This window comes from Prorops nasuta, unplaced genomic scaffold (assembly GCF_024137725.1).
Source record: "Prorops nasuta isolate Cenicafe-Biocafe unplaced genomic scaffold, Cenicafe_Pnas_1.2 PNAS00003, whole genome shotgun sequence".
NCBI lineage: Eukaryota > Metazoa > Arthropoda > Insecta > Hymenoptera > Bethylidae > Prorops > Prorops nasuta.
This window is the reverse complement of record NW_027116800.1, coordinates 4,510,071-4,537,473: the sequence shown is the minus strand read 5'-3', so window position 1 is coordinate 4,537,473 and position 27,403 is coordinate 4,510,071. Positions and strand designations below refer to the sequence as shown.

General features: G+C 32.9%; 6 protein-coding genes across 19 annotated transcripts; 2 read left to right on the top strand and 4 right to left on the bottom strand.

Annotated features, from left to right (window-relative positions):
- Positions 1-27: 27 nt before the first annotated feature.
- On the bottom strand, positions 28-969 carry LOC136786137 (U6 snRNA-associated Sm-like protein LSm4). Its single transcript, XM_066747669.1, has 5 exons — positions 858-969; positions 737-778; positions 559-657; positions 298-475; positions 28-224 (listed from the first exon to the last, which is right to left on the bottom strand). The coding sequence occupies exons 1-5, from the start codon at positions 858-860 to the stop codon at positions 130-132; spliced, it is 417 nt and encodes a 138-aa protein (XP_066603766.1). The 5' UTR covers positions 861-969; the 3' UTR covers positions 28-129.
- A 284-nt stretch (positions 970-1,253) lies between these two features.
- Positions 1,254-2,766, top strand: ND-23 (NADH dehydrogenase (ubiquinone) 23 kDa subunit). Its single transcript, XM_066747667.1, has 4 exons — positions 1,254-1,487; positions 1,691-1,970; positions 2,044-2,236; positions 2,320-2,766. Exons 1-4 carry the CDS (start codon positions 1,460-1,462, stop codon positions 2,449-2,451), a joined length of 633 nt encoding a protein of 210 aa, XP_066603764.1. The 5' UTR covers positions 1,254-1,459; the 3' UTR covers positions 2,452-2,766.
- Positions 2,767-3,252: 486 nt separating this feature from the next.
- Tango5 (Transport and Golgi organization 5) lies at positions 3,253-7,631 on the bottom strand. Of its 7 annotated transcripts, none has more exons than XM_066747659.1 (6): positions 7,499-7,565; positions 6,235-6,495; positions 4,958-5,302; positions 4,373-4,882; positions 4,033-4,302; positions 3,253-3,922 (listed from the first exon to the last, which is right to left on the bottom strand). In XM_066747659.1, exons 2-6 carry the CDS (start codon positions 6,454-6,456, stop codon positions 3,791-3,793), a joined length of 1,479 nt encoding a protein of 492 aa, XP_066603756.1. In that variant the 5' UTR covers positions 6,457-6,495; positions 7,499-7,565; the 3' UTR covers positions 3,253-3,790. The 7 variants fall into 7 exon arrangements, with proteins under 7 accessions (XP_066603756.1, XP_066603757.1, XP_066603755.1 ...); XM_066747660.1 differs by having other exon boundaries at positions 6,235-6,483; positions 7,499-7,561; XM_066747658.1 differs by having other exon boundaries at positions 6,235-6,483; positions 7,153-7,549.
- Positions 7,632-8,153: 522 nt separating this feature from the next.
- Rph (Rabphilin) lies at positions 8,154-19,003 on the bottom strand. Of its 8 annotated transcripts, none has more exons than XM_066747652.1 (12): positions 18,513-19,003; positions 18,072-18,453; positions 13,046-13,236; positions 12,748-12,897; positions 12,523-12,652; positions 11,773-12,104; positions 11,284-11,434; positions 10,474-11,141; positions 9,558-9,828; positions 9,347-9,490; positions 8,852-9,275; positions 8,154-8,786 (listed from the first exon to the last, which is right to left on the bottom strand). In XM_066747652.1, exons 4-12 carry the CDS (start codon positions 12,825-12,827, stop codon positions 8,656-8,658), a joined length of 2,331 nt encoding a protein of 776 aa, XP_066603749.1. In that variant the 5' UTR covers positions 12,828-12,897; positions 13,046-13,236; positions 18,072-18,453; positions 18,513-19,003; the 3' UTR covers positions 8,154-8,655. The 8 variants fall into 8 exon arrangements, with proteins under 8 accessions (XP_066603749.1, XP_066603750.1, XP_066603746.1 ...); XM_066747653.1 differs by having other exon boundaries at positions 8,155-8,786; positions 11,284-11,431; XM_066747649.1 differs by having other exon boundaries at positions 8,157-8,786; positions 11,284-11,446.
- Positions 19,004-22,129: 3,126 nt separating this feature from the next.
- LOC136785900 (chitotriosidase-1-like) lies at positions 22,130-25,198 on the top strand. Its single transcript, XM_066747251.1, has 5 exons — positions 22,130-22,286; positions 23,371-23,437; positions 23,535-24,202; positions 24,308-24,600; positions 24,695-25,198. Exons 1-5 carry the CDS (start codon positions 22,266-22,268, stop codon positions 24,849-24,851), a joined length of 1,206 nt encoding a protein of 401 aa, XP_066603348.1. The 5' UTR covers positions 22,130-22,265; the 3' UTR covers positions 24,852-25,198.
- Positions 25,199-25,338: 140 nt separating this feature from the next.
- mRpL15 (mitochondrial ribosomal protein L15) lies at positions 25,339-26,993 on the bottom strand. Its single transcript, XM_066747252.1, has 5 exons — positions 26,773-26,993; positions 26,552-26,706; positions 26,313-26,478; positions 26,091-26,250; positions 25,339-26,032 (listed from the first exon to the last, which is right to left on the bottom strand). Exons 1-5 carry the CDS (start codon positions 26,869-26,871, stop codon positions 25,731-25,733), a joined length of 882 nt encoding a protein of 293 aa, XP_066603349.1. The 5' UTR covers positions 26,872-26,993; the 3' UTR covers positions 25,339-25,730.
- Between the last annotated feature and the right edge of the window lie 410 nt (positions 26,994-27,403).

The following is a 27,403-nucleotide window of genomic DNA, read 5'->3' as shown; positions in this document are numbered from 1 at the left end:
GATGGTAAATTGTGATAATTGTGTATCACATTGTAACCATTATAAATTTATATTTATAATTTTTTTACATGTCATCACAGATTAAGGGGAATTGAATAAATAAGCTGATTTAAAAAGGAACAATGAAATTTATTTTGGTCTTGATTTGTTTTGTGTCTTATTTCCTTGGCTAAGACCTCCACGTCCCAAGGGTGCAGGTCCTCTCCCACCACGACCGAAAGTACCTGAGTAACATTTTAATTGTTTTAAGGTGACCTTGTCCATGAGAAACGATATAAATGAACGCTAAGAAAATACCTCTTCCTCCTCCGCGGCCTCTTTGGTTTTGGCCACGACCTTTTATTTCTCCCCTGCCTCTTGATTTCATTTGTACATCCTCTTTTACCATATCTATTACTTCATCCGGTATTCTTAAATATTTTATAGTACTACCACGAATATAACACTCTGGCATCCTCCAAAACTTATCTCCATCCTATAAGAAGCCACAATTAGAGCTATATACATTATACATTTTAAAAAGAAACATCATTTTTAGGTTATGACTTAGAATTTTACCCTTGATGTGCAGATCACTTCTCTGAGGTTAATATTCATCCAATTATCACAACTGACCAGGTGACCGTTATAAGTTTCCCCATTTTTCAATTCAACAAGCTACAATAAAATTGAAGAAAATGAATAAAAACAACCAACAATAATTTAAAAATTTTTAGGTTATATATAGGATACTAACCATAGGATGATTTTGCGCTGTCCTTAATAATGAGAGTGGCAACTGAAAAAATTAAATATATTTTAACAATGCTATAAGAATTATTCAACAGTTAAAATATTAATAATGCTAGTTTTAACACCATTTTTAAAAATATCCTCTACTTTGTGTAAAATTTCGCCGATTGCCGCTATTAGCTACACTGTCATAAATACTGATAGATGCATGAATGAATACTGTTAAGGGGTCTTTTCATGGTGACGCTTGACGCTATACTTTTCAACGTCAAATCAGTCACGTGACTCGATTTGACGCTGAATTTTAAAATGCGCATGAAAAGAGTAACAGCGTCAAAAAATTGATGCTACTTTATTTTTAGCGTCAAGAAATTAGAAAGTAGTCGTTAGGCTGCCTTCACATGCGGTGTAAGATAGTATTTATGTACGCCCATGTACGGCGTACATAGTACTATACTACGCCAGCTTTCGGTACTACCGTATGTATACTACCTGCTACTTACTACACTTGGCAACTCTTCTATGGATAGCTAACCCAGGCAACCTAGCTTTACCTTGTTTTACCTATTTAACCGTTTAAGAAAAGAACTTAACCTAGCGTTAGCTAAGTCTGAAAAAGATCTTTAACTATGAATGTTTAAGGATATTTTCAGCAATCTTAAATTCAGTCTTTGTATTGAAATCAAATTTATATGACGATTTGAAGCTTTGTCAAAATAATAGCATAATGGCCCTGAAATTATGTTCAGCTCTCGGTAAATGTTTTACAAATATCAGTTTTTCTATTACTTCATAAGTGAATTTTTAACAGCATTCTGTTAATTTAATCTTTTTAATATACATTTGTTAACTGTGCAAATGATGGCAAAAGTTCATATAAGCTACTACTGTTATTATTCAGTGTCTTTTGTACATAAATTTATTTATTATTATCAAAATAAATGTTAAAATGTTTCAGGGCCACAAGTTTTAAAAGTAACTACCAATGCAACTCTTATACCATTAAAAAGGAATAAATATTACTATGTAAGAGAAAAAAATATTCCTTATGATGATTATGATGCTCATGATATAAATAAAGTTATTGCTTCAAAATTGAAATCATACGCTGGTGGAGAAATTTTGAGGGGATTTGCTGTTGCATATTCATATTTGTTCAGAGAACCTGCAACCATTAATTATCCATTTGAAAAGGGACCCTTGAGTCCAAGATTTCGAGGAGAACACGCATTAAGAAGGTGTAAAATACACAAATTTGTAAAATGAGTATTGGCTTTTTTGAATTAAACATATATTATGATTATAAATTAGGTATCCATCTGGTGAAGAGCGATGCATAGCATGCAAGTTATGTGAAGCTGTTTGCCCGGCACAAGCTATTACTATAGAGGCAGAAGAAAGGGCAGATGGCTCAAGACGTACAACTAGATACGATATTGATATGACGAAATGCATTTATTGTGGTTTCTGTCAAGAAGCTTGTCCAGTGGATGCTATAGTTGAGGTAATTTGTAAATTGGCAATATATATTTTTATTCTTACTTGAAATTAGTTTATACATTAATCAAAACTTAACATTGGTTAAAGGGGCCTAATTTTGAATTTTCTACGGAAACTCATGAAGAACTCCTATACAATAAAGAAAAACTTTTAAATAATGGAGATAAATGGGAAAGCGAAATAGCAAGTAACATTTATGCAGATCACTTGTACAGATAAAATGATTAGATATATGTAGTAAATGTAATAATGATTAAATAAAAATATGGAGTATGTGTTTAACATTTTTCATATGTGAAAAATAAGAAAAATATCAGCCATTTGGCTTTTTCCATTTGTTTAATAATTAGCAAATTATTAATTTAAAAAATGAATCTGTTGCTGCAATTAATCTTTTCTTTACTAATGTAATCTTTATAAAACGAGAAATATTTATTTTGAGAAAAAACACTTCATGCACATGTACAATGTGAGAAGAGTTAAGTATTCTTTTCCTTACAGCTATAAATAAATATATATTATTATTTATATGAATGTTTATGTATTTATTTGCACATATATCATAAACACTTGCTTGTAAAGATACAAACCGTATATCCACGAATGAAGGCTTAAATAAGTAATAATAATTGTACTAAATTGGCTCCCAACATGTATAAACGATTACATAGTAATTAAAAATTGATTTCAAAGTGGTCTTACACTATCTCCAGTATGATCAAAACAGCTCCATAGTGTACTTTATATCAAAAATGTTAATATTAAGTTCTTGGATGTTAAAACCTTTGTTTTATTTTTTTTTTTTTAATAAATGTTACAGCATTAACTCTATTTAATCTTTATTATATACCTCTAACATTTTCATGAGGTTTTCAAGTTTAAATCAGTCGTGTTACCACATAAGATGCATACCGTGTTTACATTATAGAAAATTCTCAAGAGAGTATAGAAATTTGTATGAAATACTGTTATTGGTTTTGATATCAGACAAGATATTACTGAAATTACGAAAATAACACATTACATTTACAAATATCTTTATTGGATGTGAATATTCATTCGTATTTAAAGCTATGAAACATTGTTTTATAATCAGTTTCTCTAACAAGTTTATCAAATTAAAAATTAACTAATTGGAGCACTTTGCATAATTACGCATCACATTATAGAGGTCTGCAGTACATCAAACATCACATTTCCCATACAAATACTATTGATTTATTTGTTTAGATCAGGTATATAATTCAAAACTTTGAACAGATTGAGCTGCCAGCTACCAAGCTTCTTAAAATCATAAAAATATAAAATTAAATTTAGATTTCCTAAGAATATATATCATTTCTAATGACACCTTGGTATGCATGTTCGTTTAACGTTATAATTAAAAAATTTTTATGAAAAAATTAGTGTAGCCGTGATATTTTGCACTATTTTCATCTTCAGAGCAAAACGTTTAAAATTCCTCCAAATTCAATACTGCAATGGCAGTAAAATTTATTTATGTTTATTTTTTCTTTCCTTACATTAAACGTGTTTCAGCATCTTATATTATTTTGGGTTAATCACTAGCAGGCTTTAAACGTCTGCGATAATGATTTCTCGCTAATGCATGAATAATTGTAATTAAGAAATAACAAACCATCACTATTACAAATTTATCAAAAAGCCAAGAAATTGTTGTTGTTCCATCCTGAAAGTCATGAAAATCGTTAAATTGATATTATATAGTAGAAGTGTTAATTCTAACATTATCACTTGTGTTTTTATTTTAAACAATACTGTAAAGTCATTTTTACTTACAACAGATTTTCTATCATGTAATTTTTGCTTTTGTTCGATAAGGTACTTTTTCAATGGTACTTGAAATTTAGGACCAACTACAGGTACCAGTGATAACAGTACAATAAATTTATCTAACAATTCTTCATTACAAGCTATAATAACAGCTAGCTGCTGAATATGCATTTTTACAATAGCTTTTCCTATTAACGTAGCACCAAAAAATGTCCAGAATGGAATCAAATAATGCCCACACGTTAATCCGGCAAGATCAAATAATGGATTGGGAATCTAAAAGTATAATTTTAATTATTACAATATTATATTTACATAAAAGAAAGCTTTTACAATTTAAATTTACCGATGCACAGGCAAGTATACCCCAAAATCCTGCCTTTTGCACAAAATGTTTCATAGTCAGTTTTACGCGCATTACAAAAGGTACATTTTCACCATTTTCCAATGCTTCCAGAGCTTCTAATTCTTTTAAGTCTTCCTGATCAAAATCATCAGATTTATGATCTCTATGGCTCGTTCTTGCAGCTCTAGCCATAAAATACGGAGGCAATTCTCCCAAGGCGGTTCCTGCGCCCCAAAGCATCGCTTCTACATGAACCTTCCTCATAATATTTATAATACCAGCCGACCATGTCGGGTCTATCGTAGTTGGACAAACAATCTGATCAGGATAAGGTGGTTCAGGAAAATTAAGACCACCACATTCATAAGCTGCCATTGTCACAGCTGCTATATGAGGCCCAAGGTACAACACAAATGTGTGTAACCCTGTGCCAAGTCCAACACTGGATAAGACACCCAAACCAATCCAGTATAACCACCATAATATTTTTGCTTCATACGCTTTAAAAATCTGTAAAAATTAACATATATTAATTTTCCCATTTATAAGAATAGCCATTGAAGTAATATCAGGTTTTGTTCTTACTGCTTGTTGGGGCCCTGATATTCTACTTAATAATATAAATAAATTCACAATTAATATTAGACTCCAAACAGTGCGCTTATAACACAATAAGCTTCTTCCTAAACTGAGAATATTTATAAATAGTTCACGGATAAAAAAGTTTAATGTTATGATTGGGTGTTTCCATAATGTTAAACTGTCAGGGTTTATATCATATTCGTTGTCCTTAGCACAGACACCACTTTGCAATGTTGAATCAGATTTTTTATCAATTAAATGTCCTTGAACTCCATTCAAATGGTTTGCTTCCTTTGGTCGCCTTAAAGTATTATTACTTCCTAGCATGGTGTTACTTAAACGATTAATCTGCAAACAGATATAAATTGTTGTAAAGATGTATCACTACCAACTTATTTTCTATTGAAACAAGCTTAAATAACATAAATGCAAAAGAATAGAATTATTTAATAATAAGAAAGACACAATTTATCAATTTAAGATATATACACTTTGCTAATAATTCAAAAGCCATTTCTAACACAGAGAGAAGTAAATCTACAAAATGCACCCAGATGCTTAATAATAATAACTTCCACTATAGAATTCAAATTCAATAAAGAATACTACAAAATATTATTATTAAATAATAAAAAATAAGATTATAACTATTTTACATCCAAAGAGCTTTCCATATCTATAAAGTGATAGCCAATGTATTTAAATTTCTCTGGTTCAGCCATTTCAATTAATCCATATTAAACTTATAATAAAATATATTTGTTCAATTGACTAGGATAAATTTTTATTAAATTAGACTGAGTTTCCTGTATCAAAGCAGAGAGTACACAACCCATACATTAACAAATGATGAGATTCACATAAATGACAGGTCATGCAGCAGGTCAAGGGTCAATTGAGATTACTGGACAATATAAAGCGTACAATACTTGGCTATCAAATAAAAATTTCTTTAATTTATTTTAGCTCCAAAGTATTAATATTTTTGTAAAACGTTAAAATAATAATAATAATTAATTGGAAATTGATTAACCTATTTCCAAAATATTAGAACAAGAAATGTATCCCAATTTTTGTAAATGATAAGTTATGAATTATTATAGCAGCATTCAGTTTTCTATCTTAAGAAGTTTGCAATAAACTTTTTAGCGATATTGTTTAATACTTGGTACATGATGTTTAAGTGAATTTGATAAATGAAGCAAGCATAAATTTTTATTACACAAAAAGCATAGGAGCAATCTAAGTAGTTTTTGGCCATGTTTTTGTGCACTGTGTACCATGTTAGTCCTGTTTCCTAAAATAGGCAGGCCCCGTTCCTTTAGCAAACCCTTAAGCTGTCCCCTTGTCATGCGTTGAAGATAAGGCACTAATCTTGTAGCGCTCATTGAGCTTTGTTTGCCATTTAGATGGGAATCCTTATCCAAGTTTTCTGATGAATTGATAGCACTCACACTGGGACCAGTGCTGGTTTTACGAGAGTTTCTTCTCCGCACCATCATCCAGCAGGAAATTGTGTGTTAGTCAATCTGTACCACCAGCTAATTACTAATATTAATTTGCAAATAATAAAAAGCAGCCATTTAAGCACAATAATATTAAACTTATAAAAGCTTTTAATCTATAAACTACCTTATCTATAGTTTCAAATAATTATGACTTCATTATTACAGAATTCATTAACATGTTTTTTCTTAAAAAATAAAACTTGTCAAAAAGCATTTGTAAATGACGAACAAGGTCTCTTTATGTTTTAGCGCAAACAAATAAATGTTAGAGCTATAGCTATAGATATAAAGTATGACATATGTGACACAGTGCTTTATCCCAGAAATGAAGGGTGAAAGCACTTGCACATGTTTACGATAAATGCACAGTCATATTTATTTACATGCACAATTATTTTTTCCATTCCTTTCTCATGCATAAGAATCAAGATTAATAGTAGACTGAATAATTTAACAGAATTAGAATGAGAAAAGGTTTATACACCATTTATAAAGATATGCCTCAATATAAAATGGAAAATAATAGTCTAGCCTTGTTGGAAAGTTTGAAAGAGTTTGTAAGTCATGCATGGAATGCAAAAATGACAGGAAAGAGGAAAAATTGATTTGTTTATAAAAAGCTAATCCGGTCAGAAATGGTTTAAAATACACCGTAGAATAATATAAGATAAGGATCTGAATTAAATTTACCTTTTAACCTTAAAAAAACGATGACCCTTAGGCTGTTAGCAGAGAAGTAGTCGTAGGTTGTCGTAGAGGACGTAGCGTAATCAAGATAGAGAAAACCGTATACGGTAGAGCTGCTGAAGACACATGTTCGTCATTACGACAGTCTAAAGCAGTCTTAAGCAATTACGTAGTATTCTCTGCTAACAGCCTTACTTCGCTTACTTCTGAGTAAAGGTTAATGTGAAGTTCTTATAAAAGCTATCTCAAATCATTGTGGAGTATACGTTTACTAGTAAAATAAATAATTATCTAATCTCACATGATCCATACTCGACATTTCAACAGAGGTTTAATTAATTATACACACCGTCGAGTCAATCAGCCCATCAATTCACCAATTCACTCGACTGACGTGTTGACGTGTAACCTGGTGTAACGCAAACCACGTAAACGCGTGCTGCACACGCGTGATGATGCTTTTGCCTGCTTACTGCTATAGTTGATTGTAAATGATTTGCTGATATTAGCAGAGTGTCGTAATACGAAGGACGTGGTTTCATTATACAGAAAAACAGATAACATCTGTGAAGACTGCTTAAAGACTTTATCTATTACGCTTTATTACCTTTCTTTCGACGGTATATATAAATCATAATCTTGTAAATAATGTGGCTATCATTAACTGCTTAAACTTTTTTCCCTTACTGAACTATAAATATAAGCTATAATGATAAACTAAAATCATTTCAAGTCCCAGTATGAACGACAAAGATCTTATTAACATTTAAATTTTTTATATATATATATATCTTATTTAAATTTTCTTCCAGTCATTGTATTATGCAATTGAATATATATATAATATTCATTTTATTTAAAAATTTTCAGCAAAAGAACATATAGTCCTGATTCGCTAACAACAGAAAAAAGAAATACAATTAAAAATAGGCGAATCAAATGTTTTTTATTACATTATTAAAGGATATAACAAAACCATATTAGACAGATTTCCTTGACATATTTTTATCAAAGAAAATTGTATATAATATATACTATGTATAAGGGGTTTTTCTCTAACACTGTCATATATAAAAGAAATGATTTTATATTATTTAATTGACTGTAATACTTAATGTTACCGTATTTGACTTAATTTGATATTAAATATAAAGAGCAAGATTAACTAAGGAAAACTGTTATTTATAATGAACAATGTTATTACATGAAAAAATGTATAGAAAATCAATGCTTTCAGATCGGATCAAATGTATGCAGCTGCTAATAATTCGAATCTTATGTACCACTGTTACAGAAGAACCCTGTATATTACATTACTTTAATCTATATAGTAATTTTATGTTTGCGTTTTCCTGATTACAATTAATTCTGTTATTACAACAACTTTTGAGCAATTATAATTTATCTTATATACATAGTTGTAGAAGAAAGAGATTTTTTATTCCAATGATAAAATGTACCTTTAACAAACTGCTTTTTATAAGTAAGTTTTTATTTATAGCATTGTTACTGTTCCACAGGATTTGCCTGTTCAGTCAAATTATGCCAACCTTGGTGGCGATGATCTGGAAATTTAATTGCATCTATCCAATGCCTCAATCGAGCACCTTTACTGTTACAACTTAATGTTAGTCCACCTACAAGAAATTATTGTAAATTTAAGTAATTTTTAATCAGTTAATTTACCAATAATACATTTTACCTAAATAGTCGTTACTCTTTCCAAAATCTTTGTCCCAAACAGAAAGGGATAAAGTAAGATTTGTTAAGTCAGTCAATCTTGTACTAAAGGCAAATTCTTCATTCCATTCTGGATTCAAAGTTTTCCATTTAACACTCGTACTAAAAATGTTACGAGAAGTATTTTTTCGACCAGAGCTTCTTGATAATCCAAATGAATTTTGTTTGTTTCGGTTTCGTCTTCTCTTAGAGTTTTCCAGAGGATCTTCCATAAGATAAATCTTCACAAAAGGATCTGAGAAACCATTGCTATCCATAGGTAAAAGATTTATTGCCCGATGTATAGTAATTAAAAGCGCTCTACGTCTGGTGCAATAGCACAGCGTGATTTGAATTCTTCCTCGACCACTGGTAAAGTCACCCCAAACGTCTTCCTCACAATCCACCTATTTTAATAATAAACTTAATTCTTGCTTTCTACTTGTTTCAATTTTCTCATATCTAGATATATACAAACCGGGAAACGATCCTGCAAGGAAACATTGTAATGCTTGGTCTGACAGGGTTGCAAACTGTTTAAAAGAATTCTGGCTTCTCCCAAAAAATCCTGTCCACCTGGATCATCTTGAAGAACCAATATATGCAGTGCTCTAATAGATAACTGTCGTAAGAAAAATTTGTTAATACTGAATGACGATTATTAATATACATAATTTAAGATACCATACATCGTTTTCGGTAGTCCCATAGAAATTAATGGTTTCGTTAAATTCTGGATTTCGTGTTTTGTGTACTGTTTTCGTCTTGAGTCGACTAGTCGAGCTGAATTTTCCACTAGGTAGGATATTGAGCTTGCAAAAAGGATCAGCCAGTCCATGTATATCCATCGGCTTCAAATTTCGTGCACGTTCCACTTTACATTGTAAACACTGCGACGAGGGATCGTATCGCAGAGAAACTTCCAATGTACCGTAGTCAGTTACCGTTATTGTCATCGCACTGAAAAAATAGCATTATTTGAGTTAGCTCGTAAGCACGAATCCGCAAGAGTAATTGGTCGCGCTTGAAATTTAATAGAAAAAATTGAAGTTTTAATGAAACAATTAGTGAAATAATTAAAATGAATCTATTTTCGCTGGAACCAATTTTGTCCACATGCATGCACTTACTCTATACATAGCCATTTAGAATGCTCGTGCTATATCGTACAATTGCATCGCTGACTAAAAATCAGCTTTCTTATCAATAAAGTACATATATCTTGTAAGAAACAGGCACGGTGTTTCGTGATTGGTGAAGAGGTTTAAAACACGTGTTGGCAGATTTTCTTGGCATGTCATCTAACAGTGCACATCATCATTCTTTCAGCTTGAATCTATTCATTCAACTAACTATAAACTATACTTGCGTCTGTTTGCAAAAGCTAAGCTTGCAACTGCGTTAACTTTTAATCGAATACCTTCAAAAAGAGTAGTCTCGCGATAGCTTATAGGGCATGTCCGAACACGCAATGGTTGTTATACTTTCAGCAGTATATCTCGTAGCTTTTATGCTCGCAGGCATCACCGCTCGAGATTAGCGGTGCCTAGATAGCAACAGGAAATAAAGGGTGAAAATTAATTTTTGACAGCGGATTAAACGCACCTAAGGGCTTGTACCTGGGAGCCCTGCTTGAGCTCCTGAAATTGAGTCTTTTCCTTGCGTTCTTCGTCTCCGTTATCCTCGCTATCGGCATCTGCAGCTTCGTGATCAACGTCACCGCCAGTTTTCCCATCCGTCGAATCGTTATCGAACTTATCAGTCTGGCTTTTCTCCAGTTTCGAGTCAACGATAATTTGGTCCTCGAAGGAAACCCGTGAATTTTGGGGACTGCCGCTGCTTCTCCTGTTCGACTTTGAGCGAAGGGTCGCGCTCGACGCCGAAGGGGATAACTTAATTATTCCACGTCCAAGCTGCTCGCCGAAGCTGTTCCTCACGGACAGGTTCTTCTCGGACCTGTCCGAGCCCAAAGCAGCCGCGTCTGAACGCTGAACGGAGCACCAGCTTGGCCGTGCTCCTCGGAACCTCGTCGAATCGCTCGAGAGCGGGGATTGCAGGGGTTTTTTTGATTGTCTGTTGTCGCTGATCACCGCGGAGACGTTGGACATGTTCGAGAGTCTCCTCGTTACCGACAATCGTCTCGTGGCATCGTCGTCCGAAGACGAGTCGTGCTGCTCGTGAGTATGACTCGCTCCTACTGTTTCTTGGGCCCTCGATGATCCTCCTACCGTCCAGGTCGATGACCTGTGACCGACTTGAGTCCAGTCTCGTTCCTCGACACACACACACACACATGATATTTTACATCATTGATCCGTTTGATCGTTGCATACAGAGAAAGAGGCATGAAAAATCCAAGGAAGAAATACGTATAAATATATATATATATATATATATATACATATATATATATACCTTTCTCACGGGCAAAACGTATTTTGGCATGCCTTTGAAGAACCAAGCCCCACTTTTTTTCCACATCTCTCTAGTCTCGGAGCAAATTCGGCACAGGAACTGTTTTTGCGAACGCCCTCGGGATCGTTGAACGATTCGCTGCACAGTGCTTCTTTGCGAGGAGCTGAAAAAAGTAAGCATCAGCGCTCCAATATTATTTCGGTGCAATGAATATTAAAGTTAAGTGAAATTTCGTGAAGTAACAACTATGACGCGCTTAAATGCTCCATTCGTTCAATTGCTTGTATAAATTTACTTTTAAAGGTCACAATTATAGTATTATCGTATTTTTAGCGTTAACGTTATATATAATTACACGCGTGTTAAGTAATACAATAATTATATATATATATTTGAGGCAGGAAAACATTTGTCTATTATAGGACTACGTGGCTCTGGTAATTTTTTAGGTCGTGGGGTGTGCGAGTGATTTCGTTTATCATGAGAGACCTTAAATTGTCTAGCCGGGAAGCCAAATAGCCGTCCGGAAATGTTGAATTTGTACCGGTGGCTTCGATGCTGCATTTTTGGCAAATGTACCTTCGGCAATCTTTGCACAAACTTGGCGTGGCTCCAAGAACCAGGGAAAACTTTTCGGCGCACAAGGAGCAGGAGCAAACGCATCTAGCGCCATTGTGACATCGGTTTCCACAACGTTTGCGATCGTTCGACCTTGTCGCAGTGATAAGGCAAACATTTCTCTTCATGTTTTCTAATCTCTCCACCAATTTCCCCACTCGTTGTTGCTCCGATAAATCTAAAGCCTCCGCCCTTTGAATCACCTAAAAGTCACAGATATCGCCGCGTTAAAATCTCATTTTTTATATACATATTCACTTTATCTAACTATTTTATATTTTACTAGGTACTAATAGCTTGTTATTCTTGCGCACTGCCAGTCTATTACGCGTATATATATATATATATGTTAGACTAAAAAACAATTCCGACACAAAATTATAGCGGCAACACAAGCGCTCATTCCCCTTTCAACGAATATTCTTTGTACTTATACACGGTTCCAATTTAATATTTAAGCTTGCATCTCAATCAATACAGACGCATCAGTTTATTCAATTATTCATCATTCAACGATTTCTCTTAAGATGAAACTATTTGATATGAAACTTGGCGTATTGATCAACGAATTGTTTTAATTTTATATAATTCTTTACGTGAATCTTATAACTGATACTTTACTTGTATTATAGACGTTCGTTCCTCTTCGGTAAGTACATAACTCTGATTATTAGCACCTGATCTCGAGCTCGGATAGGTGCTGGATCTCGATTCCAAGGATCCAGACTTGATCGACCATCCCGTTCTTAATCTGAAATTATATTTCGTTAATTAAAAATCGTTCGTTTCAATTGAACAATTCCTGCTTTATTCCTCTTTTATTCATTCAAAGGTTCAAAAAGTTACTTTGCTCTGAGAGCGAGTTGTCGGTCATTCGGACAAACCCATCTGGCGCCAGGACTTTCCGATTGAGCCATCAAGTCCATGTCTTCGATCCCTCTCTTTCGTTTACAGAAGTCTTCTTCTCATCTCAATCAAATTTGCCTCGCTCATCGGCTGTAAACCAAGCGTAACTTTAATTTATTGCAAGTAAACTTTGCGTGTAAAGTTTATAACCATATATAGCGAAGATAGGTATAATAGACAGACCGAGTAGCAGGAAAATAATTTGGGAGTGTAAGATTACAATTGACTTTTACTATACCTACGTCCCTGCGGTAACGCCTCTATTGTCCTTCCTTTTCCCCTATACTCACAATTATACCGCGTATCGGACGTTGTTCTATCTTTCAGCAAGATATCCAGCACATTATGCCGGCACCATGATACTAACTTCTCCTCCGAACAAAACGACAAGAGCTTCTTTCGATTAACGATGACGAGTCGAGCGTATATCTATATAGCACGAATCAAATAATTTAGCAACAATTTGCCTATTGAATTGAAAGGTAAAATTGTAGGCTAATTTATTGCACTGCAGAAACACGATTAATCATTGGGCGAAATAAACGTTTATATATGAGAAATGTTCCATTAAGACTGCATAGTAGAAAAGTTATTTTCTTCATTCGAAAACTAAAGTAAGATTTCATTTGCGAATAATTTAATAGAATAGAATAAAACTATTGTCGAGCTGCGAGTTATTTTTAATTTATATGCGACAGGAGTATAAAAGCTAAAAATAGAAAGCAGTCTTGCAAGGAAGCCATCTCAGCCCTGATGCTTCTGCCCTTCCAGTAGCATGACTTTGGAAAAAAACGTAACTTTTAATATCCACCCTAACGTTTAATCTTTGAGCATTAATGATTTATGTGGCAGATTATACACGCTAGAGACAGCTGAGTAAAAAAGTTTAATATTCCAAGATACTATGTACGAACTATTTTACTTTGTTAATATTGTTGGCAAAGATATAAGAATATCACTTGAAGCATTTAAGTATACAGCAAGCTCAATAATGAATGATATATTTAATTGTACTGTAACTAGGAAACCTAGAAGAGTATAACGTTGGTCAGTACTTTTCTTAGTAAATGCTCTCAAATGTGATGAAAAGATATATATGTATATATATATACCTATATATGTATGTAGTACCTATTGTTTAATATTTGTACAGAGATATTATGCACGACAGATGCCTTTAACAATGCTGCCTATATTTATACATTGATCAATACTTTTGCGATGCATATAATTAATTGTGTACTTTTTTTTTCTCCTATAATTTTCTAAATTTTTTCTATGCTTGGCTTCTATACATTTTTTTTTAACAAAATATTTAGGCTATGACGATTTTTATCCTCCAGGTCATATCTGATATAAAGATTAAAAGATTGATAAGGATATTCAACCTAACATCTGTTGTATAATTTTAGCACAAGCATATTTATATAGATTTCGTTATAGACATTTAATCAAAATCTTTCATGAATTTCATTTTAATTAATCAAAACCATCTCATCTGAAAGATTTCTTAACTAGATATGAAATTTAAGAATATTGAAAATTAAAAATGATAATCTTTCGAGACAGGATATATATATATATATATATACGGTGTAAATTATACATTGTATTCAATCATTTAACTAACAGGTTTCTTATTAAATTACAAATAAAAGATACGATAATTTCTTTTGCATCCTATATACATATATATCTATTTATAAAATGTTTAAATTATTTAACTTTTTAGTTGATTCTATGTAACATTGCTTCAGCGATAAAAGTTAGAAAAACAATACTAGGAATAAGGTGGAAAGGTCAAGTGTTCTTCCTTCTTTATTACTTTTACCACCGAAGCAATATTATAAGCTTTCAACTAAAAAGATAAATAATTTAAAAATTGTATGCGACGAAGAAAATGAAGTTATTAGAATTTTTTACGTGTAATTTCATATGGAAGCTAAAGTTAAATTATTGACACAGCGATAGAGTTTAAATCGTGTATATTATTTTGAAAATACAGTATAATGGGGCATAATTTAGTATTAAATAATCACGAATGGTATAAAAGCACAAACCTATATGGCGTTAATTAAGAGAGCACGTGTATAAGAGAACATTAACTAAATAGGGTATACATATAACTCGCGATTTTTCCTCGAAGTTCCAACAAAAAAAGTCTTTTTCCACTTTCTCTTGCGATGATTTATGTCAGTAATAAATTATTCGGTGAAAAATTGAGCAAGTCGATAACTCGTTTAAAAGTCGTTCAGGACTGACATAAATCACCAGTTCGACGAAAGCTTTTAATTTTTGTGCAGGTTATCAATAATGCCGTCATTATCACTTTGTCAAATAATTTGTGTTGCTTCTGCTTCCATCTTCAAAATTTTTGTATTAATCTAAAATTAAAATCTATAAGTTATATTAGAGAGGAAACCATGAAATTTCTTTTTCAGAGTAATTTTGAAAAATTCCTCTCGGATCAAATTGTATTTTGTATTCGTTAAAAGTTATGCTTGTTATTTCAATTTACAATTTACAATAATAATTTAATTTCTTTTTTGTATGATCCTACATATACCATAGAGAGTATATCTGAATTATGTACATAAATATGCAAGTTCATTTTAAAGTTTTTGTATCAGTATTACGAGAATTAATTTGAAGCTTTGCAATCTCTTTTAAAAGCTTATAATAACATGTTATTATGAAAATTGTATTAAATCTTTATGTAAAATAAGCGGTTATTTAAAAACGGACGAATAAAAAATGGATGCAGTACGCGAATCTTAGCAAAAAAGCCGGTAGGTATATCTCATTATTAAAATTGTTTGCCATTGAAGTACCACTGTATCTATATAGTGATTCAGTCAATAATGGAGAATATCGAAAGCATAAAAGAGAAATAATAATAAAAGAGGGATTTCCAAGTAGTCAATAGTAAAAAAAAAGCGATGGGACTTGAAGTAGAGCAAATAAGTAATGAAAAGAGGGAAGTTGTAAGAAAGCTAGCTTTCGTTGTTATTATGAAAGTTTACTGGAATGAAATAGTAAGATGTGTAGTTCGTGTATTTTTTATTATAATACGTTTTTCAAATAAGCACATAGTAGAAAGACAAACTGAAAGGCGAAGGGACAAAAATGGAGAGTAGTAGACTTTTTAAATGATGTCTCCATGGTAGCTTTGCTCGTCAATTATTTTCTGTTGGAGCGACTTTCCATTTCTTTTTACACAAATTTAATATTTAAAACTTACAATGTTACAAATGAACGTTCGCTGGTTTTCTAAGAGAAACTTCTTCTTCTGCGTTCATAATGTATTATTGCTCTGCTTTAGGTCCTATTTCATTTCGTTTCTACAAACTATACTTTGAAATCCTCTTATTTTTTCGTTATTACCCTTTATCAAATGGATATAAAACTCTTGAATGTAAACTTGAGAATTTATGTATGTAATTTAAGTACTCGTAGTCAAAATAATATACATAAAAGGAATGAAATTATAATTACAAATAGTAAGAAAAAAACACAAGCATACTATTCAAATAATGGAATAAATTTAATGTAATTAATCAGAGAAGAAATTTAACAAATTAACTCGACAAAATGATCATTATATAATCTTACAGCTTCGAATTATTACCATATAAACCTTTAACCTCAAACTGCTATTACTTTTTTGGAATTAAATTTTTTATCTGTTTTATAGATATTTTTTACAGTTACGCCAGATTTGACCTGTAAGCAATATACTTATGAAGAAAAGTCGCTGTACAAGCGAGACGCACCACTTATTGGTGTCGACACTCTAAAGATTACTAAATATTTATGGATGGAAGAAATTGAGACATTATATTAACAGAGAAAATGTGATAATGGCTAAATTAATGATAATCGTACGAATTAAAATCTTTGATCGAACCGCAGCGATCTATGTCGATTCTCATATGAGCAGTCTTCGAGCAAATCACTGCAGACTCGCTCAATTGTTCATCTAATAATGCATTATTGATATATACAAGTGTACACGACGAAGAACGAAAAAGCAATTCTCCCCTTCAAGTTTCACCATCCGTTGAACACTCGCGGAAAAATCGTGAATTATAGAACACCCTGTATAGAGACGAAATTCAACTAGTGGCTGTTATCTCGGTAAAAGCTTCGAGATTACGTATACGTGATACAATCCGAAAGAAATGATTCCCTTTACTCCGTTTTATATGTGTTTGCGAGTTATATTAATGCAATAATCCTTGAATTGGGATTTATTAGTACTAGAATTTTTGCCATAACTTAACATTGTTATTCCAAATTCGTCAGCACGATAAAAACTGCACTATATATATTAGGGTGGCCATAAAAAAATAAAATTTTTTCCGGTGCTTTTATTTTATTAAGAATGATGAAAAAATAGGAATCGAATTTTTTTAGATTTTTTTGAAGCCTTTAAATGGTGCCGATATCGTTTTTAAAGTTAAAAATCCGATGTTCTTCCACTTTTTCGAGGTTAGATGTAAACCAAAATTCCAATAAGCTTTTAATTTGTCAAAAATTATAAAAAAAAAGAGATCCTCGAATTTATAGAATTTTTAAAGCCGTTAAAATGTGCCAATATCGATTTTAAAATTAAAAATTTAAATTTATTGAAAACGATTTAACGAAATTATAAATTAATATTGTGTTTTGAAAAGTCCTTTAGTTAAATTACAAGAAAATGTAATAAAAAAAACATTAATCCAGCACAATATTAATTTATAATTTTGTTAAATCGTTTTCAATAAATCTAAATTTTTAATTTTAAAAACGATATCGGCACCATTTAACGTCTTCAAAAAAATCTAAAAAAATTTGATTCCTATTTTTTCATCATTCTTAACAAAATAAAAGCACCGGAAAAAATTTTCTTTTTTTATGGCCATCCTAATATATATGTATGGATCTATAAAAAAAAAAAAAAAAAAATACAATTTAAGGGGATTCGTTGAAATTAATATAGATATAGAAGAAACATTAAATTGTGTTCGTGTAGAGAAACATTATATATTGTATATAATGAAAGGTCTTCTCATGTGAGAAGTAAACTTTGTGCATAATTATTATGCATTAAAATCGTGCATGCAATCGACCGATCTACTTTCAATGCATATGGACACGGATCCAAAGAACGAGCTTAAAAAGCGATCGATCATGGATCGAGGCCGTCATTCTGATATCTTGGCTGGTGCTTTCTGCCTTAAAAGTACACCTACGCAATCTATGTCGTTCAAGTATTGACTCACCGACCAACTTCCACGTATTCTCTCCGTCCTCGAAACGTTGTAGAAGGGGGAAGAGGCTCCCTCCACCATACATTTACGTGCGTATACTTACACATTAAAACAAAAGCCAATACAAAGAAAAACTTGTACATGAACTTTATATATCGGAACACAGGGGTTCCGTTTACACATTTAACGTTAATTTAATAATACAACCCGACTGCAGGTTTCTAAATTATTATACGATTTTCTCAATCAAGGTGAGTTCATAAGGGTCTGAATGGCCAAAATTTGGAATTTGATAATCGATAATTCGCTGTTGAAAGAAAGCCAGCAATTTTCAGTAGAACGTGCGTATGTGATATAGAGGACGCAAGATATTTTTCCCGTAGTTCAATTGCAACTAAAAGAAAGAAAATAGAGATGGTAAAGTTGTGTGTGTGTGTGTGTGTGTTGGCTTACCAAATCGAAGAGAAACTCGATGACATCTTGGGATGACAGATGGTTGACTTATTTGGATAGCTTAGAAAAGTTGTGCCGGTGGGGCCGGTGATGATTCCGCGACTCGTCGAAGCTTTTTAGACAGCAAAAAGACTCGATAGGAGGACTGTAGTGAATGATGAGTTAAACTAGGTATAACGTGATAACACCTGTTGTTTTGGAGTTCGAAAATCGCGCGGGCCACTGGTTGACTAAATTTCTCACGACCACTCTTATCAACGTTTGTTAGCCATGAATAATAGCTCTTACAAAGGTTACGAATAAGGTTACAGACCGTGGTGTAATATGGCGAGGGAGAAAATAAGGAAATTTTCTATGGTTTTCCTCCAGGAAAAGTGCAAGGATAGTGGCAGTGAGCTGTAAGCGAAGCTGAGCTCTGCCACTTGCTCAAACCTCCAACACGCGATATGGGCGGAGACCCAAGAATGGGGATGCGCTCTACTTCCATTTCCTTCGTATTTTCCATCTAAAGCATGGCCGCCAATGCTAAAGCACTGTACTGTCAAAGCTTACAGGCGGGGGGGGGGGGGGTGTATTCTTTCAGGAACGTATCAATTCACCGTGAGACCATGCACGACTCGACAAAATTTACATCAATTCCAGAGAGATTTATTCTGCTACTATTTCTACCACTATCGCCACTCTATGCACGAGACTAGCTATATCTGTATAAAATAAATAAAATAACCGATTGGCAAAAAAATTAATCAATAATAACCATGTGCGAGGTGAGAAAGATTCTTTTTTTTTCCTCTGTTCAACTCTGTTTATTCGCTTCGGATGAAGTATCTTCGATACCTTCGCCTTATTGTTATTGTGGAAATAAGTAATCCAACAATAATATTTAATGACATTGCAAGGAAGCCTTGAGCTCTTTAAAGGATGCCGTTTGCGAAATACAAGTCTACAGGGTGGGGGTAAAGATGACCGGCTGGTATTTATCGAGTTCAATTTTTGCTAAATATTTCCTTTCATTTTTTTTTTATTAGACCTAGCGAACGAAATGAGGTGAAAAAATGACAATTTATAATGAACGTTGAAAGGTGTGATTAAATCATGAAAGTCATTAAAAACTAATACTTTAAGATTTTACCAAGTGTGCACGATAATAGATAATACATATTTTTTGCTTCATTAGTGCAATAAGTTATAGTGAGAAACATATGCGGCGGTTTTTCTCTTATCTCAACTATAATTGCACCAGTTGGATAGAGCAGCGAAAAGGAACAAACCTAATCTATAGGAAATACATGCATGATACGCTACAGTCAAATAACACGATTTTGTATGCCGAACGTTACGAGAAGAAAATGTCCCACATTTTTATGATATTATACAATACAAGAAATACAAATGATTGTGTAAAATTATTCTGGTATCATAAATAAGAGCGGTGTTATATGATTTAAACAATTTTGTGATCCTAAATTATTTTTAATTTCTGACATTTGCAGTGACTTTTCTTCGACAAGTGTTTAGGTTGATATCTCGAGAGCATATCACTAATTTTTTACCAGTTTTAGTTTTCTAAGGAGCAGATCTTCTATAGTTATGCTGCAACTATTTAGCCTGACGATTCCTAAACTAGAATCGTTTAATGGAGTGGGTTTAGGGTTCACTTGAATGAAATAGTGATACTCTCATTTTGGACAAAATATAAACGCTGCAAGGAGGTAGTATTATAATATTGAAGGCTTGAAAAAATCGATTTTTTCTTCAGCTTTTCGATAGTTTATGCTCGTAAAATTAATATCCTACAGTCGGTTTAGGCGGTCCCTTCATTTCTCGCTAGCTGTATTGCTCAAAGCATGCAGCTATAGTGACTCTAACTGCGCGTGCTGGAATTTGAAAAAAGCTACGCAGAGTTGGGCATTAGATCGGCTGCTTTCTATAGTGGTATACACAAGCATATAATAAAAGCGTCCTTTTTTACAATGTAATTTAGAGGACTACTCTTCGACCAATGAATATCAAGAGTTTCCATTCTTGCATTTGGTGCTTTAACGCGTATACATTAGCGGCAAAAGTGTCTTAAAAATTGTCATGCATTTATATAATACGACTGCATTTCTTAGTTAACGAAAGCCCCTCCCACAAATTTTAAAGATCTCTGAAACAATGGAATCCCTATCTGGTCCTGAGAGCTTTAGCGTTTCGACCGGAAGTACGAGGACGCGAGCCTGTTCACCGAGCAGACCAACCAGCGTATAGCTTCTACGAAGCCACAGACGCCTGCATCGTTATAAAAGAACCCAAGCTTTTACGAATCATTAAAAGGACTGGCTTAATTATGTCTATGGACCTTGCCGCGTAGTGATTATACCCTCAAAGAATAACGTTCTCTGCGAGTTTTCATACGTCATAAAACTTTCAACGCATTTTTCTCAAAACGACTTTTTCGCACCTTGCCTGGGGTGATTTCTTAATAACGACTGATAGAGTATTATCGACCTCAAAATTCAACACATCCGACACACTTTATTATGGCTGTTACCCGAACTTCAATTAATCGTATATTAAAATTTTGATTTTATGTAACACACATAATTTTGCTTCATTTATCATAGCGGAAAAAAGCTTGTTTAAAAAAAAAAAAAAAACTTTTGTAAAAACTACCACCATATATTCCATTAATTTTCAATGAAATTTAAAACTAGCGAGGCTCGAGCGATAGCGGCGGTAACATTAATTAATCAATTGTTCACTGCAGGTCACGAATTAACTCGTATTTTATTTACATCCATACGTTGAAAAATTACCAGCTAATAGTGTATTGAGAATTTCACTCGACTTGTTGCTAAGATAATCGCAGGAGATCTAAAATCACCTATACTGACAGATAACATTTTCTTGGTATAAATAAATAAACAAACGGTTTTCAATTAAAAAATATTCTATTCACTTAGATAATACATTTCCAGGAAAATATGTCATCCAATTAAATAATTCTTGAAAAATAAAAAGTAAAGATTCAACAGCTTTGAGGTGTTCACATTAAACTACACCCTTAAATTAAATTTTAATGATATTATCACCAACAGAAACATATAAATATGACTTTTTATGCATTTTTAAAATTAAAATGATCAAAAGGTGACTCAAGCAATCTTTAAAAAATCTGCAATTCAATTCGTATTGTGGGAAGTTTTTGTTTTTTTTACGAAAGAACATTTTAGTGAGAAAACTGTTCAATATTAATGTCAGTTTGTTATCGAATTAATATCAGTACTGTCAAATCAATATCAATTTGATAACGAATTGACAATCAATACTACACAGTTTTCTCATTGGAATATAGCTGAGGGTGGCTGTGTGTGCTACAAAATATTTTATTTAAAGCATCTTAATAATCACCCTGTATTTATGTTTGATATAACTGTAATAAGGCCTTGGTCTATGAACATTTTCAAATGTAAGCGGGATAAGAAATGCGGAACTGTAAACCATTATAATCGATAGTGAAGAAGGAAGTCATTACTCACAACTCTTATTTATCTGAATTAGACGTTATACATTTACAAAGAAAAATCAGGATTGAGATACGATAAACATTTTTTTTTTTTTTGATAACAAAATGTGTTGCGTGTATAAAAAGGGAACTGTTACTGCATTTCTAGAGCTGGTCGTCTGATAGAGGTTTAATTATTTTAAAATTATATATAAACACTTTAACATTAGGTATACACAGAAACGCATAGTGTGCTCTACATTTAAATGGAAAAACGAAGATCAGAGGTAAGTGAAGTGGCAGTTGAAATAAATATTTTTCGATTGTGTATGTTTTCTGTATAGTTTTAAACGATAGCAATCAATCACTGCAATGCATACGATATATCTTAATATGTCGATTATTAAAGAAATATGTATTTCTTTATTTATATAATATTTTATTAATATGTAATAAAGAAAATTTTTTTAAGCATTGTACACGGTGCCACACTGGTTTTACTGCTGTCTTAACATATGCGTTACTATTCAGTCCTATGCCTTAATAAAAGGCAATTGCAAAATTATGTATTTGCTTAAAAGACAATAGTCATATCGCGAATTGGACAAGCTTTGAATAAATTAATAAAATAGACGTATATGCTTCGATACAAATAATTATTAATTCATTGTTTCCTAAACAAAATGTCACTATGTTTATACAAATTAATTCCCAAAATACTGAAAATATTTTCAAATGCATCTAATCAAGTTGAAAAGTATAGTGGAATATTATATGAATACCGGGTACGTACAGACTGATCATCGCGAAGGATTTTTCTAATCAATTGACTATAATAGTATTAAAATCTATCTGATAGTAAAATATTTAGTTTCGCCAAAAATTTAACCGATAATATTAATTTTTGAATGAGCCAAGCTATAATTAATTCCATCAACTCGTAATAAGAGATGAGATTTATTTTAGAGAAAGAAAAATGTTGGATATTTGAAATTTTTTTGAGACACGCAAATGGGAATCTATTAAAATGTTATGTAAATATTTTTATATATAAAACTATATACGCGAATTAGGCAATAGCATTTTTTTTATGATTTGTAACAAAATGGCGGGCGGGCAAATAAAATTTCTCCTTCAGTCCCTTCGTTTAAATTTTTATAGGATTGCACGATTACGCGAAAACTTATCGTTTGCAAATACCTATCCAGAAGAGAAATTAAAAAAGTTTTCAATTCGTCATTTAGAACGTTCTATACGTATTGTATGTAAGAAAATGTTTATTTAAATAAAAAAATTGCTAAACAATTTGAATGGCGCATTATTCATGTTACATTCAGGGCGAAAGAATAATTTTCGTTAAATTTTCCATAGATGCGTACTTTCTTCTCGATTATCACGTTGTGTGCCCTAATGGCATTCGCTGCTGCTGCCGAGAAAAGTAAGATAAAATATTGATTTCCAATAAAAATTTATATAAACTGACATGAATTAAATGCACGTTCCAAAGATCGACAAAACATTGTAAATTTTTGCAGAAAAGATCGTATGTTACTACGGGAATTGGTCGTTTTATCGTCTAGGCGATGGAAAATTTGACATTGCCCATATCGATCCAACCCTTTGTACCCACATGATATATGGTTTCATTGGTATTTCTACCGACGGAAGCATAAAAGTTCTGGAACCATGGTTAGACCTTCCAGACAATTGGGGCAAGAATGGTTTTGGACGATTCAACGCTCTTCGTGAAAAGAGTCCGTCCACGAAAACTATGATAGGCATTGGTGGATGGAACGAGGGCTCCGTCAAGTACTCCGAGGTTGTGTCCAACCCAGACACTCGTGCCAAGTTTGTGGAGAACGTTGTAGTTTTCCTTAAAAAGTACAAATTCGATGGTTTCGACATTGACTGGGAATATCCGAATCAACGAGGTGGAAAGCCAAGCGACATCGAAAACTATGTTGCTCTCCTGCGCCAACTGAAAGATGCCTTCAAGAAGGATGATTTTATTCTGAGTGCCACTGTCACAGCTGCCGAGGCGCCCGCTTCCATATCCTACAACATTAGCGAAGTATCCAAGCACCTTGACTTGATCAATCTCATGGCTTACGACTTCCACGGTGCGTGGGAAAAGAGCACCGGATTGAACGCTCCTCTTTATAAATCTTCCGTTGAAACTGGATACGATGCTAAACTGAATGTCGTAAGTGTTATTTTGCTTCTTAAAAGGACTACTATATTCATTATATATATATATATATATACGACTATATCGCGATTAATCTTAAGTTAATTTCTTGCCTCTAAGGATTCTTGCGTTCAATACTGGTTGGATCAAGGTGCATCGGCGGAGAAACTCATTTTAGGAACTGCTTTCTACGGAAGAAGCTTCACTCTCGCCAACGAGGAGGACCATGGAATCGGTGCCCTCGCTCCCGAAGCTGGACTGCCTGGACCATTTACCAGAGAGCCCGGTTTGCTCGCGTACAACGAGATCTGCGTTAATATTGCTTCCGGCCAATGGACCGAAGTCTTCAACGAGGAACAGTATGCACCGTATGCATACAGTGCCAGACAATGGGTTGGCTATGACAACGTAAAGTAAGTAGTAAAACTCTATAGAATGTCAATTTTAATATTTTGAAATTTACTATTTCAACGGTATTCTATTGAAAATTTGCGATCCATTCTTTAGATCCCTCACCGAGAAAGCTGAATACATTAAGAGACATAAGCTTGGTGGTGCCATGTTGTGGAGTATCGATACTGATGACTTCCACGGTAAATGCGGTGAAAAATATCCGCTTCTGAAAACATTGAATTCTGTCTTGCGCAGCGGTGCCATGGCCTAGTGTTTACAGAAGACTTGCCATTTGCTCGAAGAACAATCATCTCCTCGTCTTAGAGCGAGAAAGAATTTAAAGAATAACGAAAATGATCAATGAAAACCAAGTTATTCATCAGTCGTCAGCTCGGGTATAGAGAAAAACCAGCCAGCGTTTTTTTTTGTACCAAAAAAGCATATGTTCTTGAATCCAAGGACTGATCACATCTTACATTGGCCAGGTCAATTTTGCTTATTAGGTTTCTAGTCGGCCTACTCTTCTGCGCCAACAGATTGTTATTATCCAATGTTACATTCAACGTCTTCAAATGTTCTATGTTAAATTATTAGATAATTATTTATATTACTACCAAATTCTATCTATTTATATAATTTACCACCAATCTTCTATAATTTAGTACAAAATTTAGACTTAATTTTGCAGAGCGTTTAATAAATTTATTATCATTATACATAAAGAAAAAAAGTACGTGTCCAAGACTACCCATCATTTTCTTAAAAATTAGGAAACTAAAAATTTCGAATCGATCTAAAACTTTTTTCCATAACGCGTGTACTAGCTTTATCAAATACCTATATTTTCGACTTTCGGTTCTAACCGAACATAGGCTTTTTATAACAAAAAGTGTATTTATTTGGCTGAAATTTTGTGTTACTGCACTAGAGCTAGAAAAAGAATAAACCCTTGCTTTAATAATTGTCACGATGTATATCATCAAAAGTTGCACTCATCTCAGCAGTTACGAGTTTGATTACGATCATTTAGCGAACAGATGATTATGAATGTTATAATTTAAAAAGAAATTATTTCCTTGAGACGTTTTTCACTTTTATTTACACTATTTTTCATATATTAAATGTAGCTTGTAAAACTTTAACAAATATTCTAAGAGTTGTAGTATTCTTTGAGATTTACATCCTTTGGCTTATAAATTGCTTTATCAATGAGATTAACTATCCAACCTGGTTCGAGGCCATAAAATATTTGCCTAGGATCTTTGCGCATTGTAAGCATTTCATAATCCGGATCATCTTCTAATCTTTTTAGTTCATAGCCATATTTTTGAGCCAGTACCAGCCTTTCTTGAGAAATTTTTTCAGGGTCTGCTAGATACCCTCTATTTTTAGCATTTGAATAAAACTCTAGACAGTCATTCGGCGGTAGCAATCTTCTAGGTATAGCTTCACCTAATAATAAAGATTTTGAATTATTTTTTTCATCTATTATCATACCTCAACTTTTTACCTTTCTTGAAAAACTTTTCTGCATCTCTAAGAGCAAATATACTATGGGTATCATAATAGGCAGCCGTTATTACTCCACCATTTTTTTCAATTGCAGCAATAACTGGCTCGCTAGCCCATTGAACTTCAATGTTTATTTTTGCTTTAAATATATCTGCACCCTGAGTAATAAAACAGATGAATTTAATTATTATTTGGAGCACATACAATATAAATATATTACCGTGTCTGTTAAATGAACTCCTGCATGTTTCCATTCAGCATTAAATGAATATAAGCCTGTTCCTATTATTGTACAAAGATCAATAGGTTTGTTGATATCAATACGATTTGTATCAATGAACATCTGTAATTGATGTAATGAAAGTGGTGGATACTGTCTTCTCAAGCTATGTAAAGTTTTATAAAGTTATATAATAGAAAAATCAATGAATTTTATTATACAGAGATTTTTTATCTTACTGATGTCCTTTATAATAAGGTTCGTAGCTAAATCTCAAATAGAATGGATTATTTCCTGTTTCATATCCTAAACGCATATAATTTTGATGCTGTCCACCTCCTTTATTTCCTGCACCATGCTTATTACCGCCATGCTGACCTCGTCCACGCTTTGTCTGTTTAAAAATTTTAATTTAAGATTCCGCATACAAACAATTAATAAAGATATTTCAAATATTTACTTTTACTTTGGAGCCAGGATTATCACGAATATTATCGAGTGCTACTCTAGGTAGTCCTCTTATTAATGATAATGCTAAATCTCTTCCACTTTTCGCCATTTTTAAATTAGCCTTTTTGTTTATACTTTTCGCTTTATTATCTCAACTATTAATTAAACATTTGCACTAATCACTTAACCTCAATTTCTTAAGTGCGTTTTAAAAGCCGTGTTCCATTATTGGGTGCATCCAGAAGCACGTGCGTAATAGCTGGTAGTTATTTTAGCCTAGGGAATTTTCGGAGATACGGGTCTTTTCCTAACAGCGGAGCATAGGAGATTCGTGTTAGTTGACTATAGCACGCGGAATGATGGAATCTGAGAGCGCTGATGTACCAACATATAAATAGGCCGTTACCAATAGTTGGATACGAAAAATGAGATTCATCCGCCATTTTGGTGTGGAGAAATGTTTACATGCTGATCGTAGCAGAAAGAGGTGTAAAATGGAAAAATGTCAAATGTTGTCGTTACTAAAGTAAAAATTGAATACTTTGAATGAAAATGAAGAATATTCGTACTTTCCATTCATTATTTTCAATTTTTACTTTAGTAACTTTACCATTTGACATTTCTCCATTTTACACCTCTTT

Coding starts and splice junctions, on each gene's coding strand:
- LOC136785900 (XM_066747251.1), top strand. CDS start 22,266: ATGGAAAAACGAAGATCAGAG. Junction 23,438..23,534: donor CGCTGCTGCTGCCGAGAAAA/GTAAGATAAAAT, acceptor AAATTTTTGCAG/AAAAGATCGTATGTTACTAC. Junction 24,601..24,694: donor GTTGGCTATGACAACGTAAA/GTAAGTAGTAAA, acceptor TCCATTCTTTAG/ATCCCTCACCGAGAAAGCTG.
- Rph (XM_066747649.1), bottom strand. CDS start 12,827: ATGGACTTGATGGCTCAATCGGAAAGTCCTGGCGCCAGATGGGTTTGT. Junction 11,142..11,283: donor ACGTTTTGCCCGTGAGAAAG/GTATATATATAT, acceptor GTGTGTGTCGAG/GAACGAGACTGGACTCAAGT. Junction 9,829..10,473: donor TCCCAGGTACAAGCCCTTAG/GTGCGTTTAATC, acceptor CTATTTTTTCAG/TGCGATGACAATAACGGTAA.
- Tango5 (XM_066747659.1), bottom strand. CDS start 6,456: ATGATGGTGCGGAGAAGAAACTCTCGTAAAACCAGCACTGGTCCCAGT. Junction 5,303..6,234: donor TAGGAAACAGGACTAACATG/GTACACAGTGCA, acceptor ATCTGTTTGCAG/ATTAATCGTTTAAGTAACAC. Junction 4,303..4,372: donor GTATACTTGCCTGTGCATCG/GTAAATTTAAAT, acceptor TTATACTTTTAG/ATTCCCAATCCATTATTTGA.
- LOC136786137 (XM_066747669.1), bottom strand. Junction 476..558: donor AAGTGATCTGCACATCAAGG/GTAAAATTCTAA, acceptor GGCTTCTTATAG/GATGGAGATAAGTTTTGGAG. Junction 225..297: donor AGGCCGCGGAGGAGGAAGAG/GTATTTTCTTAG, acceptor AATGTTACTCAG/GTACTTTCGGTCGTGGTGGG.
- ND-23 (XM_066747667.1), top strand. CDS start 1,460: ATGGCCCTGAAATTATGTTCAGCTCTCG. Junction 1,488..1,690: donor GAAATTATGTTCAGCTCTCG/GTAAATGTTTTA, acceptor AAAATGTTTCAG/GGCCACAAGTTTTAAAAGTA. Junction 1,971..2,043: donor GGAGAACACGCATTAAGAAG/GTGTAAAATACA, acceptor ATTATAAATTAG/GTATCCATCTGGTGAAGAGC.
- mRpL15 (XM_066747252.1), bottom strand. CDS start 26,871: ATGGCGAAAAGTGGAAGAGATTTAGCATTATCATTAATAAGAGGACTA. Junction 26,707..26,772: donor ATCCTGGCTCCAAAGTAAAA/GTAAATATTTGA, acceptor ATTTTTAAACAG/ACAAAGCGTGGACGAGGTCA. Junction 26,033..26,090: donor AGAAAAGTTTTTCAAGAAAG/GTAAAAAGTTGA, acceptor CTTTATTATTAG/GTGAAGCTATACCTAGAAGA.